The sequence below is a fragment of the Grampus griseus genome (genome assembly GCF_964374135.1).
Source record: "Grampus griseus genome assembly, chromosome: 8".
Classification (NCBI taxonomy): Eukaryota; Metazoa; Chordata; class Mammalia; order Artiodactyla; family Delphinidae; genus Grampus; species Grampus griseus.
Genome location: NC_139002.1, coordinates 26868117 through 26882128, shown reverse-complemented (window position 1 = coordinate 26882128; position 14012 = coordinate 26868117). Strand labels below are relative to the sequence as shown.

The window sequence follows — 14012 nt, the reverse complement described above, 5'->3', positions numbered from 1 at the left end:
ATGGAGAAATTAACACCTTTACAGACAAGCAAAAGCTGAGAGAGTTCAGCACCACCAAACCACCTTTACAACAAATCCTAAAGGACCTTCTCTAGGCAAGAAACACAAGAGAAGGAAAAGATCTACAATAACAAACCCAAAACAATTAAGAAAATGGGAATAGGAACATACATATCGATAATTACCTTAAATGTAAATGGATTAAATGCTCCCATCAAAAGACACAGACTGGCTGAATGGATACAAAATCAAGACCCATATATATGCTGTCTACAAGAGACCCACTTCAGACCTAGAGATACATACAGACTGAAAGTGAGGGGATGGAAAAAGATATTCCATGCAAATGGAAATCAAAAGAAAGCTGGAGTAGCAATACTCATATCAGACAAAATAGACTTTAACATAAAGACTAATAGAAGACGCAAAGAAGGACACTACATAATGATCAAGGGATCGATCCAAGAAGAAGATATAACAATTGTAAATATTTATGCACCCAACATAGGAGTACCACAATACCTAAGGCAAATACTAACAGCCATAAAAGGGGAAATTGACAGTAACACATTCATAGTAGGGAATTTTAACACCCCACTTTCACCAATGGACAGATCATCCAAAATGAAAATAAATAAGGAAACCACAAGCTTTAAATGATACATTAAACAAGATGGACTTAATTGATACTTATAGGACATTCCATCCAAAAACAACAGAATACACATTTTTCTCAAGTGCTCATGGAACATTCTCCAGGATAGATCATATCTTGGGTCACAAATCAAACGTTGGTAAATTTAAGAAAATTGAAATTGTATCAAGTATCTTTTCCGACCACAGTGCTCTGAGACTAGATATAAATTACAGGAAAAGAGCTGTAAAAAATACAAACACATGGAAGCTACACAAAACACTACTTAATAACGAAGTGATCACTGAAATCAAAGAGGAAATAAAAAAAATACCTAGAAACAAATGACAATGGAGACACAACTACCCAAAACCTATGGGATGCAGCAAAAGCATTTCTGAGAGGGAAGTTTATAGCAATACAATCCTACCTTAAGAAGCAGGAAACATCTAGAATAAACAACCTAACCTTGCACCTAAAGCAATTAGAGAAAGAAGAACAAAAAAATCCCATTGTTAGCAGAAGGAAAGAAATCACAAAGATCAGATCAGATATAAATGAAAAAGAAATGAAGGAAACGATAACAAAGATCAATAAAACTAAAAACTGGTTCTTTGAGAAGATAAACAAAATAGATAAACCACTAGCCAGACTCATCAAGAAAAAAAGGGAGAAGACCCAAATCAATAGAATTAGAAATGAAAAGGAGAAGTAACAACTGACACTGCAGAAATACAAAAGATCATGAAGGATTACCACAAGCAACTCTATGCCAATAAAATGGACAACCTGGAAGAAATGGACATTCTTAGAAATGCACAACCTGCCAACACTGAATCAGGAAGAAATGGAAAATATAAACAGACCAATCACAAGCACTGAAATTGAAACTGTGATTAAAAATCTTCCAACAAACAAAAGCCCAGGACCAGATGGCTTCACAGGCGAATTCTATCAAACATTTAGAGAAGAGCTAACACCTATCCTTCTCAAACTCTTCCAAAATATAGCAGAGGGAGGAACACTCCCAAACTCATTCTACAAGGCCACCATCACCCTGATACCTAAACCAGACAAGGATGTCACAAAGAAAGAAAACTACAGGCCAATATCACTGATGATCATAGATGCAAAAATCCTCAACAAAATACTGGCAAACAGAATCTAGCAGCACATTAAGAGGATCATACACCATGATCAGTTGGGGTTTATTCCAGGAATGCAAGGATTCTTCAATATATGCAAATCAATCAATGTGATACACCATATTAACAAATTGAAGGAAAACCATATGGTCATCTCAATAGATGCAGAGAAAGCTTTCGACAAAATTCAGCACCCATTGATGATAAAAACCCTGCAGAAAGTAGGCATAGAGTGAACTTTCCTCAACATAATAAAGGCCATATATGACAAACCCACAGCCAACATGATCCTCAATGGTGAAAAACTGAAAGCATTTCTTCTAAGATCAGGAACAAGACAAGGTTGCCCACTCTCACCACTCTTATTCAACATAATTTTGGAAATTTTAGCCAGAGCAATCAGAGAAGAAAAGGAAATAAAAGGAATCCAAATTGGAAAAGAAGATGTAAAGCTGTGACTGTTTGCAGATAACATGATCCTATACATAGAGAATCCTAAAGATGCTACCAGAAAACTACTAGAGCTAATCAATGAATTTGGTAAAGTAGCAGGATACAAATTTAATGCACAGAAATCTCTTGCATTCCTATACACTAATGATGAAAAATCTGAAAGTGAAATCAAGAAAACACTCCCATTTACCATTGCAACAAAAAGAATAAAATATCTAGGAATAAACCTACCTAAGGAGACAAAAGACCTGTATGCAGAAAATTATAAGACACTGATGAAAGAAGTTAAAGATGATACAAATAGATGGAGAGATATACCATGTTCTTGGATTGGAAGAATCAACATTGTGAAAATGACTCTACTACCCAAAGCAATCTACAGATTCGATGCAATCCCTATCAAACTACCACTGGCATTTTTCACAGAACTAGAACCAAAAATTTCACAATTTGTATGGAAACACAAAAGACCCCGAATAGCCAAAGCAATCTTGAGAACGAAAAACGGAGCTGGAGGAATCAGGCTCCCTGACTTCAGACTATACTGAAAGCTACAGTAATCAAGACAGTATGGTACTGGCACAAAAACAAAAATATAGATCAATGGAACAGGATAGAAAGCCCAGAGATAAACCCATATGCATATGGTCACCTTTATTTGATAAAGGAGGCAGGAATATACAGTGGAGAAAGGACAGCCTCTTCAATAAGTGGTGCTGGGAAAACTGGACAGGTACATGTGAAAGTATGAGATTAGAACACTCTCTAACACCATGCACAGAAATAAGCTCAAAATGGATTAAAGACCTAAATGTAAGGTCAGAAACTATCAAACTCTTAGAGGAAAACATAGGCAGAACACTCTGACATAAATCACAGCAAGATCCTTTTTGACCCACCTTCTAGAGAAATGGAAATAAAAATAAACAAATGGGACCTAATGAAACTTCAAAGCTTTTGCACAGCAAAGGAAACCATAAACAAGACCAAAAGACAGCCCTCAGAATGGGAGAAAATATTTGCAAATGAAGCAACCGACAAAGGATTAATCTCCAGAATTTACAAGCAGCTCATACAGCTCAATAACAAAAAAACAAACAACCCAATCCAAAAATGGGCAGAAGACCTAAATAGACATTTCTCCAAAGAAGATATACAGACTGCCAACAAACACATGAAAGAATGCTCAACATCATTAATCATTAGAGAAATGCAGATCAAAACTACAATGAGATATCATCTCACAGTAGTCAGAATAACTATCATCAAAAAATCTAGAAACAATAAATGCTGGAGAGGGTGTGGAGAAAAGGGAACACTCTTACACTGCTGGTGGGAATATGAATTTGTACAGCCACTATGGAGAACAGTATGGAGGTTCCTTAAAAAGCTACAAATAGAACTACCATATGACCCAGCAATCCCACTACTGGGCATATACCCTGAGAAAACCAAAATTCAAAAAGAGTCATGTTCCAAAATGTTCATTGCCGCTCTATTTACAATATCCAGAAGATGGAAACAACCTAAGTGTCCATCATCGGATGAATGGATAAAGAAGATGTGGCACATATATACAATGGAATATTACTCAGCCATAAATATAAATGAAATTGAGTTATTTTTTTAGTGAGGTGGATGGACCTAGAGTCTGTCATACAGAGTGAAGTAAGTCAGAAAGAGAAAGACAAATACCATATTCTAACACATATATATGGAATTTAAGGAAAAAAATGTCATGAAGAACCTAGGGGCAAGACAGGAATAAGGACACAGACCTACTAGAGAATGGACTTGAGGATGTGGGGAGGGGGAAGGGTAAGCTGTGACAAAGTGCGAGAGTATCATGGGCATGTATACACTATGAATCGTAAAATAGATAGCTAGTGGGAAGCAGCCGCATAGCACAGGGAGATCAACTCGGTGCTTTGTGGCCACCTAGAGGGGTGGGATAGGGAGGGTGGGAGGGAGGGAGACGAAAGAGGGAAGAGATTTGGGGACATACGTCTATGTATAACTGATTCACTTTGTTATCAAGCAGAAACTAACACACCATTGTAAAGCAATTATACTCCAATATAGATGTAAAAAAAAAAGATATATTAACATTTATGAGATTTTCTTTAGTACTTTACCATTGGGAAAACATTGTAAAAGTTGAATGATTTAAGTTATACCTTAAACTGTTATTTTACTTTGTTTATAAGGTGAAAATACATACTAAGAAAATGACATAAAATTTGACTAAAGCAGGTTAATCTTTGTAATCTAATGCTAAACTATCTCCTGAAAAAGTAAAATATTCTTGCTCCCTTTGGGTTTGTTGGAGATTTTAAGGAAATTTTGTTATTCACAATAGTTTTATGGATAAAAAAACTATAAGCTTAGGAAACTTTTGAAAATTTATAAAGTCTTAAAATTAAGTCAAGTTCAGTAGCATTGAATGTACTAGCTTAACTAGCTAGCTAGCTTGCTGGGTTCATTTCTTTTTTCAACTAATATTTATTATAGATGTACTAGGCAGAAAGGATTTAGGGAAAGGTGATCACCTCATAGAACTTTTATTCTAGTGAAACATCGAATATTAATGTTTGATAAACTGGAGTCATTGTAAAATAACTTCCCTAGTTTTGCTGTTTTCAAATTTCATATTTATGTGATGTTGATGAGGTCCGAGTAGATATGGTGAATATTTTGAAATCAGTCTCATTGAATTTTAGCTTATAATGAGGTAAGTAAACAAATTGAGCATTTAAGTGGCATTTTAGTGGACAGGCTGGATGAAAACTAGTTATTGCCCACGGTTACCTCTTAATATTTCGCCTTACAGACACTACAAAAACTGCTGATCTAAGTTGTTTTCCAAAAATAATTATAGCCAAAACATCTCTGTATGTTAGTGTTTATATTATTGATACATTCAGTGTAAAGAATGGGAGAACCATGTTCAAAAAGAATAGTTTTGTTTACGGTAACAAACTTTGACCTATTAAATGTTTTCTCATACTTAGCTAGTTATTTTTTCTTCTCTTGAAGTGTTTTCCTAAATTTATCTCTTTTGAATTTCTTTTATTTATTTATTTATTTATTTATTGCTAATTTGGATATCTTAACATATGAAGATATGAGGAAGAGGATGAAGGATGAAAAGTCCCTAAGTAATACTATTTCTGATTGTAGTTTCCTATTTCAACTCATGTCTTATGGAAGACTGCCTTAGTAAAGTGGCTTTTTGGTGAAATTTTGTTTAGTTTTTAACAGTTGTTCATACTTTTCTCTGGTAACTGCCTCAATGTCTATTATATTTTAAAGCCCCCTCCCCCTTTGTCTCATACATAGGGGAAAATAGGAAATTACATATTTTTTAAGTCTTACCTATGAATTTCCACCATGATTTTCCATCGGCTGTAGTATGTAGTTAACTAAATGCTTATAAACCAGTGCTGCAATCTAATTTTTTTAAATGTACACTTTAAGCATATACAAAACTAACATCACCAGTGAGGGCAGATGGCTATCTAGATGTGCCTCTAGATAGGATACTTTATCTATGTAGTATTCTTACTAAGAATGTATAATATAAGTGTAATCATTAAGAACCATCAGACTGAAAATAGCCAACGTTTATTAGTAAAAAGTGGGGGATGGGGCTTGTATTTTAAAATACTAACATCTTAAAAGACAAAAGAAAAGCTAGGAAGACAGTGACAACTGAATGTAATACTTGACCCTAGACTGCCTCCTGTACTGGAGGTGGGGAAATGATATAAAAGGACATTACTGGATTAATTCACAAAAGTTGGAGTACAGATAGTAGATTTAAGTATTATTTTAATGTTAAATTTACCAAAGTTATTAACTACAGTGGTTATGTGAGAGAATGTCCCTATTAGGAAATATATATTGAAATATTACAGAGTAAAGGGCCAAAATATATGTGACTATTCCTTCAAGTCAGGGGGAGTGGAGATATATATGTATGTATGTGTATATATGGTTGGGGGGAGTGAAATTTTTTAAATGTAAATAGAAATATATCTATGTTTCTATATTTAGTATTCTCTATTTACTTATGTTTTATTTTTCAGGAAAGCAAAATAGATGAGCACCATTTTGTTGCAGTAGCTCTTAGGAAACCCAATGGATCTAGACATCAGGATGTAAGATTTTAAGATTTCTCTGATTTTTTTCTAAAAAGCATGTATTAAAGTTGAATTTGTTATTTATTGATGGAAATAATCATTTGGTTTATATCAGGTTAGAGGTTTGGGCATTTTTTTTTTTTAATTATAGACTTTAGAAGTGTTCATTATCTAATCCTTAAGATCATCTGGGATTTCACAGAAATGTTTTAAAAGTATGTTACTTGCTTCTTCACATTCAAATACACTTAAATATGACAAAAAATTTTGGTGGTACTGTCCTAGTATTCATATATTCAGTAGATATTCAAGATAATCACTGTCTTGGTCATCTTAACAGTGGTTTATTTCCTGGTGAATTGGGGCTGTCTTTGAATATTAAGTGTACCAAGTTGAGGGATAGTGAGTAATGGAATTATCTGTCAAATTGAACTCCTTCCCCTTTTTATAATACTCTCCTAAATTATTTCCAAAGTGTCAAAAATGTGAGAGATCTTGTGATATATTCTAGCATAACATCAATTCTTCCAATCAAAATCGATTTTTACTTTCTTCTGCTATTTAATTGGTAAGTTGAGAAATTTTTTAAAAAAGAAACCTTAGGGTCTTGACTCTCAGCCTACATATAGTTGTGATTCTGTGGAAGTATTTATTTAAGGAATACTGATAATGTCACAATAATTGAAACTATATGCTTATTACTATTTTTAGGGAATCTGCATGAGAGAATGTAGTGTGATCAATATGTATGCATCATTACTTTTAGAAAAAAAGCTCAGTCTACAGATCATGCCTTTGACAGATTAAAAAGATTAAAATTCTTCATAGATTATTTTCTTTTAAAAGAATGACATGTTAAAATTGACCCCTGTAATCTGAAGATGTTCCAACCCAGGTTACCTGTCCTTGTGTGCTGAAGTCTCAGCATTACCCTTTCTGCTAATACCTTATGATTCCATAGAGCTTTATATTTTTTGTAATGTCTGCACATGGCAGTACTTTCTTTTTATTTCCCTGGAGACAGCCTATTTAGGCAGCACTGGCATAGTGAGAAAAGGGTGAGGGTACTATTCAGAAGACCTGGCTGAGATTCAGGCTCAGGTCTACCATTTAACCTGTTTTGTAAGCTTGTATAAATTGATTGATCTTACTGAGCCTCAATTTCCCCATCTATAGAGTTGAGGTAACAACCATATCAGCACAGTTATGAGAATTACATCATATAAAATAGATATTAACCTTGTAAAAGCACTGTAGAAGACCCAAGTACTATCTTTAGTAGAATGTATAGAATGTTAAAGCAGTCCACACTGGGCTGAGTTGTGAACAAGGGCTCTATCACGGAGTATAAGATATAGTTTAAATTTAGTGTTGAATGAGTCATTTCCTAATGAAGTGTTGCATCTCTGTGTGGTTATGGGTATTTTATCAGACGCACCCTCTAGAGTATTTCTCAAAAGTTTGCCTGGTGGTCCCTCTCTATCAGAATAACCCACCTGCTTGTTAAAGTTATATATTTTGGGATCCTTTTTGACTCATCTACTGAATCAGAATTTTTGGATGTGTGGCTCAGTAAATCTACATTTTAAACAAATACCACAGGTTATTTTTATCTACAAAAAGTTTGAGAATCAGGTTATTTCATATTTTTCTTGATTTGTTATATTGGCAACACTAATATAAGGAGTAGAAGCAATTATCTAGAAATGCTACTGTGTTGTAATTTAATGTTATTGAAGTATAATTTAATATTGCTGAAATGTGATTACTGATTTCTTATTTTCCTAATTACAAAATTGACCATAAGATTAATATGCAGTATAACATTGAGGTAATCTAATTTTTTTACCCTTTTAGGTTTCATTTCAAGGTGATTCTAAACCAACCCAGAGGCAGTTTACTATTCTCACCTTTAATGATTTAATATCATCTGCTGTTCCTATGACCCCTGAAGATCCTTCATTTTGGGACTGTTTTTGCTTCACAGAAGAAATTTCAATACGAAATGGTACAAAGTCATGATATGATTTTCTAAGTAAAAAGGGAAATGAAAACTGTAATCTTCTGTATTCACTAAAAAATAAATGCCTGAGAGTATCAAATTTTATTTCACAAAACAGTTTAAAAAAGAAGAAACAACTTTTCCTATTAAAAAGGCAGACTCCCAGTTCAGGATAGCTCACTAGAATGCATGTTTAACTCTTCTTCCTCCCCAAAATCGCATTGGATTTACTGAAGAAATAGAAACTGGTGGGAGGATCTTAAAGTGATATATGTTCATTTTAGAAAGCAACAGAAAATGTGAATTCACAAGAAGGGAACATTCGAATTCCTATCTTTCAGAGATAACTATTTCAGAGGTAACTATCTTCCCAGACCTTTTTCTTGGCAAACGATTCCATATTAACATAGTTACTCTTTTTTTAAATGGGAACATACTATTTTTAATTTTTTTTCTCTGAACTGTACATCTACTGTTCATAAATAGACTGCTGTAGCGTAACTTTTAGTGACTCTAAAGTATTGTGTTGTACGGTTTCTATCAGGATGCTATTGACCAGAGGTAATAATGTTCAAATATAATCGACTTAAATAACCAAGGACATTTATTGTCTCACATAAACAGTTCAGAGGTGTCATTAAGGACGCTTTTTTTTGCCTAGCCTCAGCTTATTGGTTTTGCCTTAGGCTTGTCTCCCTCGTGGTTGTAAGAGCTGCTGCTGTAACTTCCAGCTTCACATCTTCATAAAAATTGTATCTAAAAGGCAGGAAAGGCTGTTTTTCCTCTCACATCTCAGTTTTGTCAGTGAGGAAGATTTTTTCCTCTTAAGAGCCCCCAGAAAATTTCCACAAAGTTTCTGTTGACTCAGATCAGGTCACTGAGAAAGTTGACCTCTGACACTTTTGGGTTGGGTAAGGAAGAAGCTAAGGCAAAGTCTGGGGGAATGACATCTAGGGGAAGCCCAGTGTCTGCCATAATGGAGGTGTGCCACAATTTACTCATTCTTTCTTCTGTGTTAGACATTTTGAATGTCTGCAGTTTTTACTATAAGCAGTGATTTGTTGAATATCCTTGTAACCACATTTTGAGGTACATGTTTAATTATGTCCTTAAGAAAGTAAATTTCTAGAAATGGAATGATTGGTTCAAAGGAATTAAATAAACATTTTTAGAGCTTCTGTAAGTATTGCCAAATCGTTCTCTAAAAAGGCTGTACAACTTATACTTCTAGTTATTGTTATATGTGTGACCACTCTCTCACCCCCCACCTACATACTCTCTGGTCATCTGTAGATAGGATCTTTTTTAAAAAAATTAATCTATGCCAAAATAGGTGAAAAATGGTACCTTATTTTTTAAATTTGTGTTTCTTTCATTACAAATGAGGTTGGTATGTCAGTGTTGTTATTCGCTGTTCGTATTCTTTTTTTATAAACGTCCTGTTCATTATCTTAGCCTGTTTCTATTTTGGTAAATAAGACTTAATTTAAAGTGGAAACATTATATATAAGATGCCAAGACCATCATATTGATGACAGAATCTATTTTGTGGTTGTAGTGCATGTCTTGGGGAGTTAAAGTCTTATAATTGTTGAATGTCAAGAAGTGAAATAGTTTCATTGGTTAAAAGTTGTGTGTAAATTGTATAAAATTAGATACTTTGCTTAAGTAAAAAAAAAAATTTGGAATGTTTTATAATTTTTTATTTCATTAAGCATGCCCATATATTCCAAGCATAGTAAATAACATGTTTTTAAAAGATCAAATAGCATTTATAGTAGAGGAAGCATTGTTATCCCTAGCATGAGTGTAATGGTGATGTGAAAAATTGTCATCTTTCTTGTCATTATAATAATAAAATAATTAACATTATTGAATTTTTATGAGTCAGGTACCATGCTAGATTTCTGGGGGTGTGGGGGTGGGGGGTTCTGTTATTTCTTAAAGTTTCACATAGAGTCAAATGGATTCACATAGTTTAGAATCAAATAGATCTATAAAAAATTCTTTTTCTAAATGAAAAATACCACTCCCTTGACCTTCCTCTCCTATTTCCTGTCCCCAGAGCAAGCTGTTTCACTGGTTTTATTTTGTTGTTATTTATTACCATATCTTCAGGTAACATGCTTATATTGCTTTTACTTGTTTTCAGTTTGAGGTATTTCTTTAATTCCTGATACAAAGCTTTGTTCTTCTGCTTCCCAACCATTGCACTTACCCTTCCTGCTCCCCTTTTCCCAGCATATGTAATTCAGTGTTTACATTATTGACTGTGATTAAGAATGTTTACATCATTAAGATTACTGTAACACTGTACAGCTAAGTGATGTGTTATTCTTACCCTGTACTGCATTTTTATTTCCTTGACTTAATAATTTATTTTGTTTACATAGGTTTCTATATACTTATTGCTAATTAAATCCAAAACTCTATGTTCAGACATACCAGTTGTTTTATCAGTTTCATCCATCTTGAAGAAATTGCTTCTGGAGCAATAATCTGTTTTGTCCAGTCTGGACTTTTTACCTTCTGTGACTGGTGCACAGCTGTCATCTTGGAATCTCTTTTCACCATCATCCTAGGAATTGCTTGTGTCTCCCCTATATTGGATTCCCTGATTTCCCATTTCCTATATCTCATGTCTGTCTTAGATTTACTCCTTCATTTGTGTGGATCATATCCTCAAGTAGCTTCCTGAGAACAAATGGGGCACAGGAGATACATTTTTTTGCAGAGTGGTATAGGAGATCTAACTACAGATGGCATTCACCATATCAACACTACCCTTTGCTGCTGTCCACACTCGCACTATTCCTGAGCTCATTTTGGACAGTTTTAGTTTCTTTGTACAGTAAACATAATTCAGCTCTGGCAAAAAAAATGGTTTCTGTTAATAGTTTCCTGCATAGGAACTCTGATGGATCTATGTGTGGATCTATGTGTGTACGTACGCACGTACACATATTCACATACCCCTTGCTATTCAAACTCAGGAACTGAATAGATTTGGATATATTTTTCAATTAAAGTATTCACCATCCTTACTACTAAGTATCTGAACCTCAGAAACTAATTAGATTTGGGTAACTAAATAGCCTCGCTGGCTGAAGGACTGCCAACTGAACTTGAACAACTAAACAAATTTATACATACATGTATATACATACATCTTTGATCAAAACTATGCCTAAAAACAGTTCCATCTCCTAGTACTAGATCATATTAAAAGGGATGTGAAGAGAGCTAATAATTATTTCATTTTATGGGGAAAATATGCCATCAGTGTTTGTGAATTTGGGATTGGCAGAAGTCTTTGGACATATCTCCAATTAATATTCTTTGTCTGAGAGTGTTTATAGTAGAATACCTGTCTTCCTTTGTAAGTGCTTCACATGTATCAAGCTCTTCAATCCTTATAACCTTATAGGGTAAGTCCTATTATCCTCAGTATACTGGTGGGAAAAATAAGGTACTGAGATGTTAAGCAACTTACTAAATAAAGATCATACCACCATTATACAGTGGACTCCATATTTGAACCAGATAGCCTAGATCCAGAGTCTGAACTGTGCTCTACTAAATTCAGTGATTTGCTGTAAATGAATGTAAGCAATCCTGGGGCAGGAATGCTTGGGCCTGGGAGCCTTTATTTGTAGTTTTTGCTGATTTCATGAAATAATGCCAGGTGTGTCACCAACAACTAGTTTAACACTATTTTGCCATATCTGCGTCAAATTTTTTATCCCAAAGATACTGCTAAATAGCTCTCACCCCTGAAACCAAGCAGGACTCTGTGGGGCTCTTGGGCATGGAAGCCTTTCTGTGTTCCCTCTTTCTTGTTTGTAGGGAATAGGCAATAGGCTTGTCTCCATGACCTTCCCTGAGTTGCAAAGGGCAGATTCAAACAGCTGCTAATCAGGTGAGGGAGGGGATGCAGAGACAAGGGAGGAGCAGTCAAACAATAGTGCAGGGTCCTAGTTCTGCCTCAAGGGATACACATAACAATATCTTTGAGCTCTTCTGCAGAACTAAAACCCCCAACAAATGGAAGTTATTAACTACTTGATGAAGCATTCTTTATTCCAGAGAGAAGGTCACAGTTGGATAACATCCAGGACCACAAGAAGCTCATCAGGAGAACACCTGAGGCCATATTAAAGGAATGCAGGCCCTGCACACACCCTGATCTTTATCAGCAACCTCACCCTTGAACCATTGTTGTAAAACTCCTCACCAAATCCTTCCAGGTTGGGACACAGTTTTGAGGGCATTAGCCCACTGTGTCCCCCTTTGCCCAGCAAAGCAATAAAGTTCTTTTCTACTTCACACAAAACTCTGTCTCCAAGATTCAATTCAGCGCCAGTGCACAGAGGCTAAGTTTCGGCATCACCCCCAGTCCTATTCCTTTTTCCCTCTCCAGAGGTAACTTGTATCACTTGTAGTTTTATGCACTTAACTACTTGTGTATGCATCCATAGTCTGTGCATAGTGTTATGTACTTATATCCTGTATTTTCCTATTAGAATGGAAACATCAGGATTGGATGTCTTAAAAGTGACAACAGTGTAAGAATAATCAGCTCACTTAAGCAGAAATTTAAAGGACATTATACATACCCTTAGGGGTTAGCAGTCACCCTTAGGAGTTACAATAGGACACCTGGAGGCATTCATTTTAATCTAAATTTTCAGAAAGAATATGATGAAAGCAATACAGATAATAGTAAAATAGAATGCAAACTTGCCCAAGTTTTAAGACAAGTTGCAGGGGACTGCAAAGGAATTTTCCTGCCTAGGAATATGCAGTCACTGTTCTTTTAGGATCATTCTTCAGTGGAAAAGTTAGAAAGGAACCAACATTAGGGAACCAACATTAGGGGGATGAAAAGTGCAATTTGTTGAATACTTAATCAGAAGTAGAGCCTAACGCTTGGCATAGTGCACACCTTTGCAGGTCACCTCTGAGAAAGCACCCATGTGCTAGGTGTAAGGCCACTCTTCTACTGGCCTAGACCTTAAGCAGTAGGCTAGTAGAAGCCCAGAAGTTTGGTGGTCCTAACAGTACCATGTTATTTCTGTTGATACTTAGCACTCTTTCTGTGCTCTTCCTAGTACTGCCTTAGCAGGAAGCCTGCTAAACTGGCTCTCCCCCCTCTAAATCTTCTCTACCCTTCACCCTGCTCAGTACCCTGGGAAGTTGACTTCTATGCACAATATTAACCAGAATCCCTTTTCCTTGGTTGAGTGTTGCAAATGGGAGAAACCATTAGGAGAAGACTGGGTGGGAAGGGAAAGAGGTCAGGGAGTGTATTTTCTTGCCTTCCTCCCGTGCAGTGGTTTGGAAATAGCTGTATTCCTCTACATCACAGCTCCTGACATAGCCCAGAAGTAGATCTCATAGGTTCAGCAACCAGTTTTCCTTGCCTTTTCTTCTTTTGAGTAGAAACATCTTGCTCTTGCTTAGCCCAGGCTGCTTCACCATCTCTTGTAATTTCCTTTATCCTTGCCTACACTCTTTGCTCACTCAATTTGGGTGTGCCATCTGTTTCCTGCTGCAGACCTGTATAATATAGTAATTTGTACCATGAGTAGCTCCTAGAAACACAGCCTCAAAGTAGGATTCTGGAATTGCATGCA

At 35.4% G+C, this 14012-nt stretch overlaps 1 protein-coding gene across 2 annotated transcripts in view; it reads left to right on the top strand.

Annotated features, from left to right (window-relative positions):
- AASDHPPT (aminoadipate-semialdehyde dehydrogenase-phosphopantetheinyl transferase) overlaps positions 1 to 12587 on the top strand; it is a gene marked incomplete at its 3' end in the record, with an annotated part of 33712 nt that extends 21125 nt beyond the window's left edge. The window contains exons 5-7 of one of the 2 annotated variants that reach the window (XM_082660211.1): positions 6321 to 6392; positions 8232 to 8382; positions 12463 to 12587. In XM_082660211.1, the coding sequence (XP_082516337.1) occupies positions 6321 to 6392; positions 8232 to 8382; positions 12463 to 12587 (348 nt within the window). Of the gene's footprint in view, positions 1 to 6320; positions 6393 to 8231; positions 10243 to 12462 lie in introns of those variants that run through there. The other variant, XM_082660212.1, reaches the window with a different exon arrangement.
- Between the last annotated feature and the right edge of the window lie 1425 nt (positions 12588 to 14012).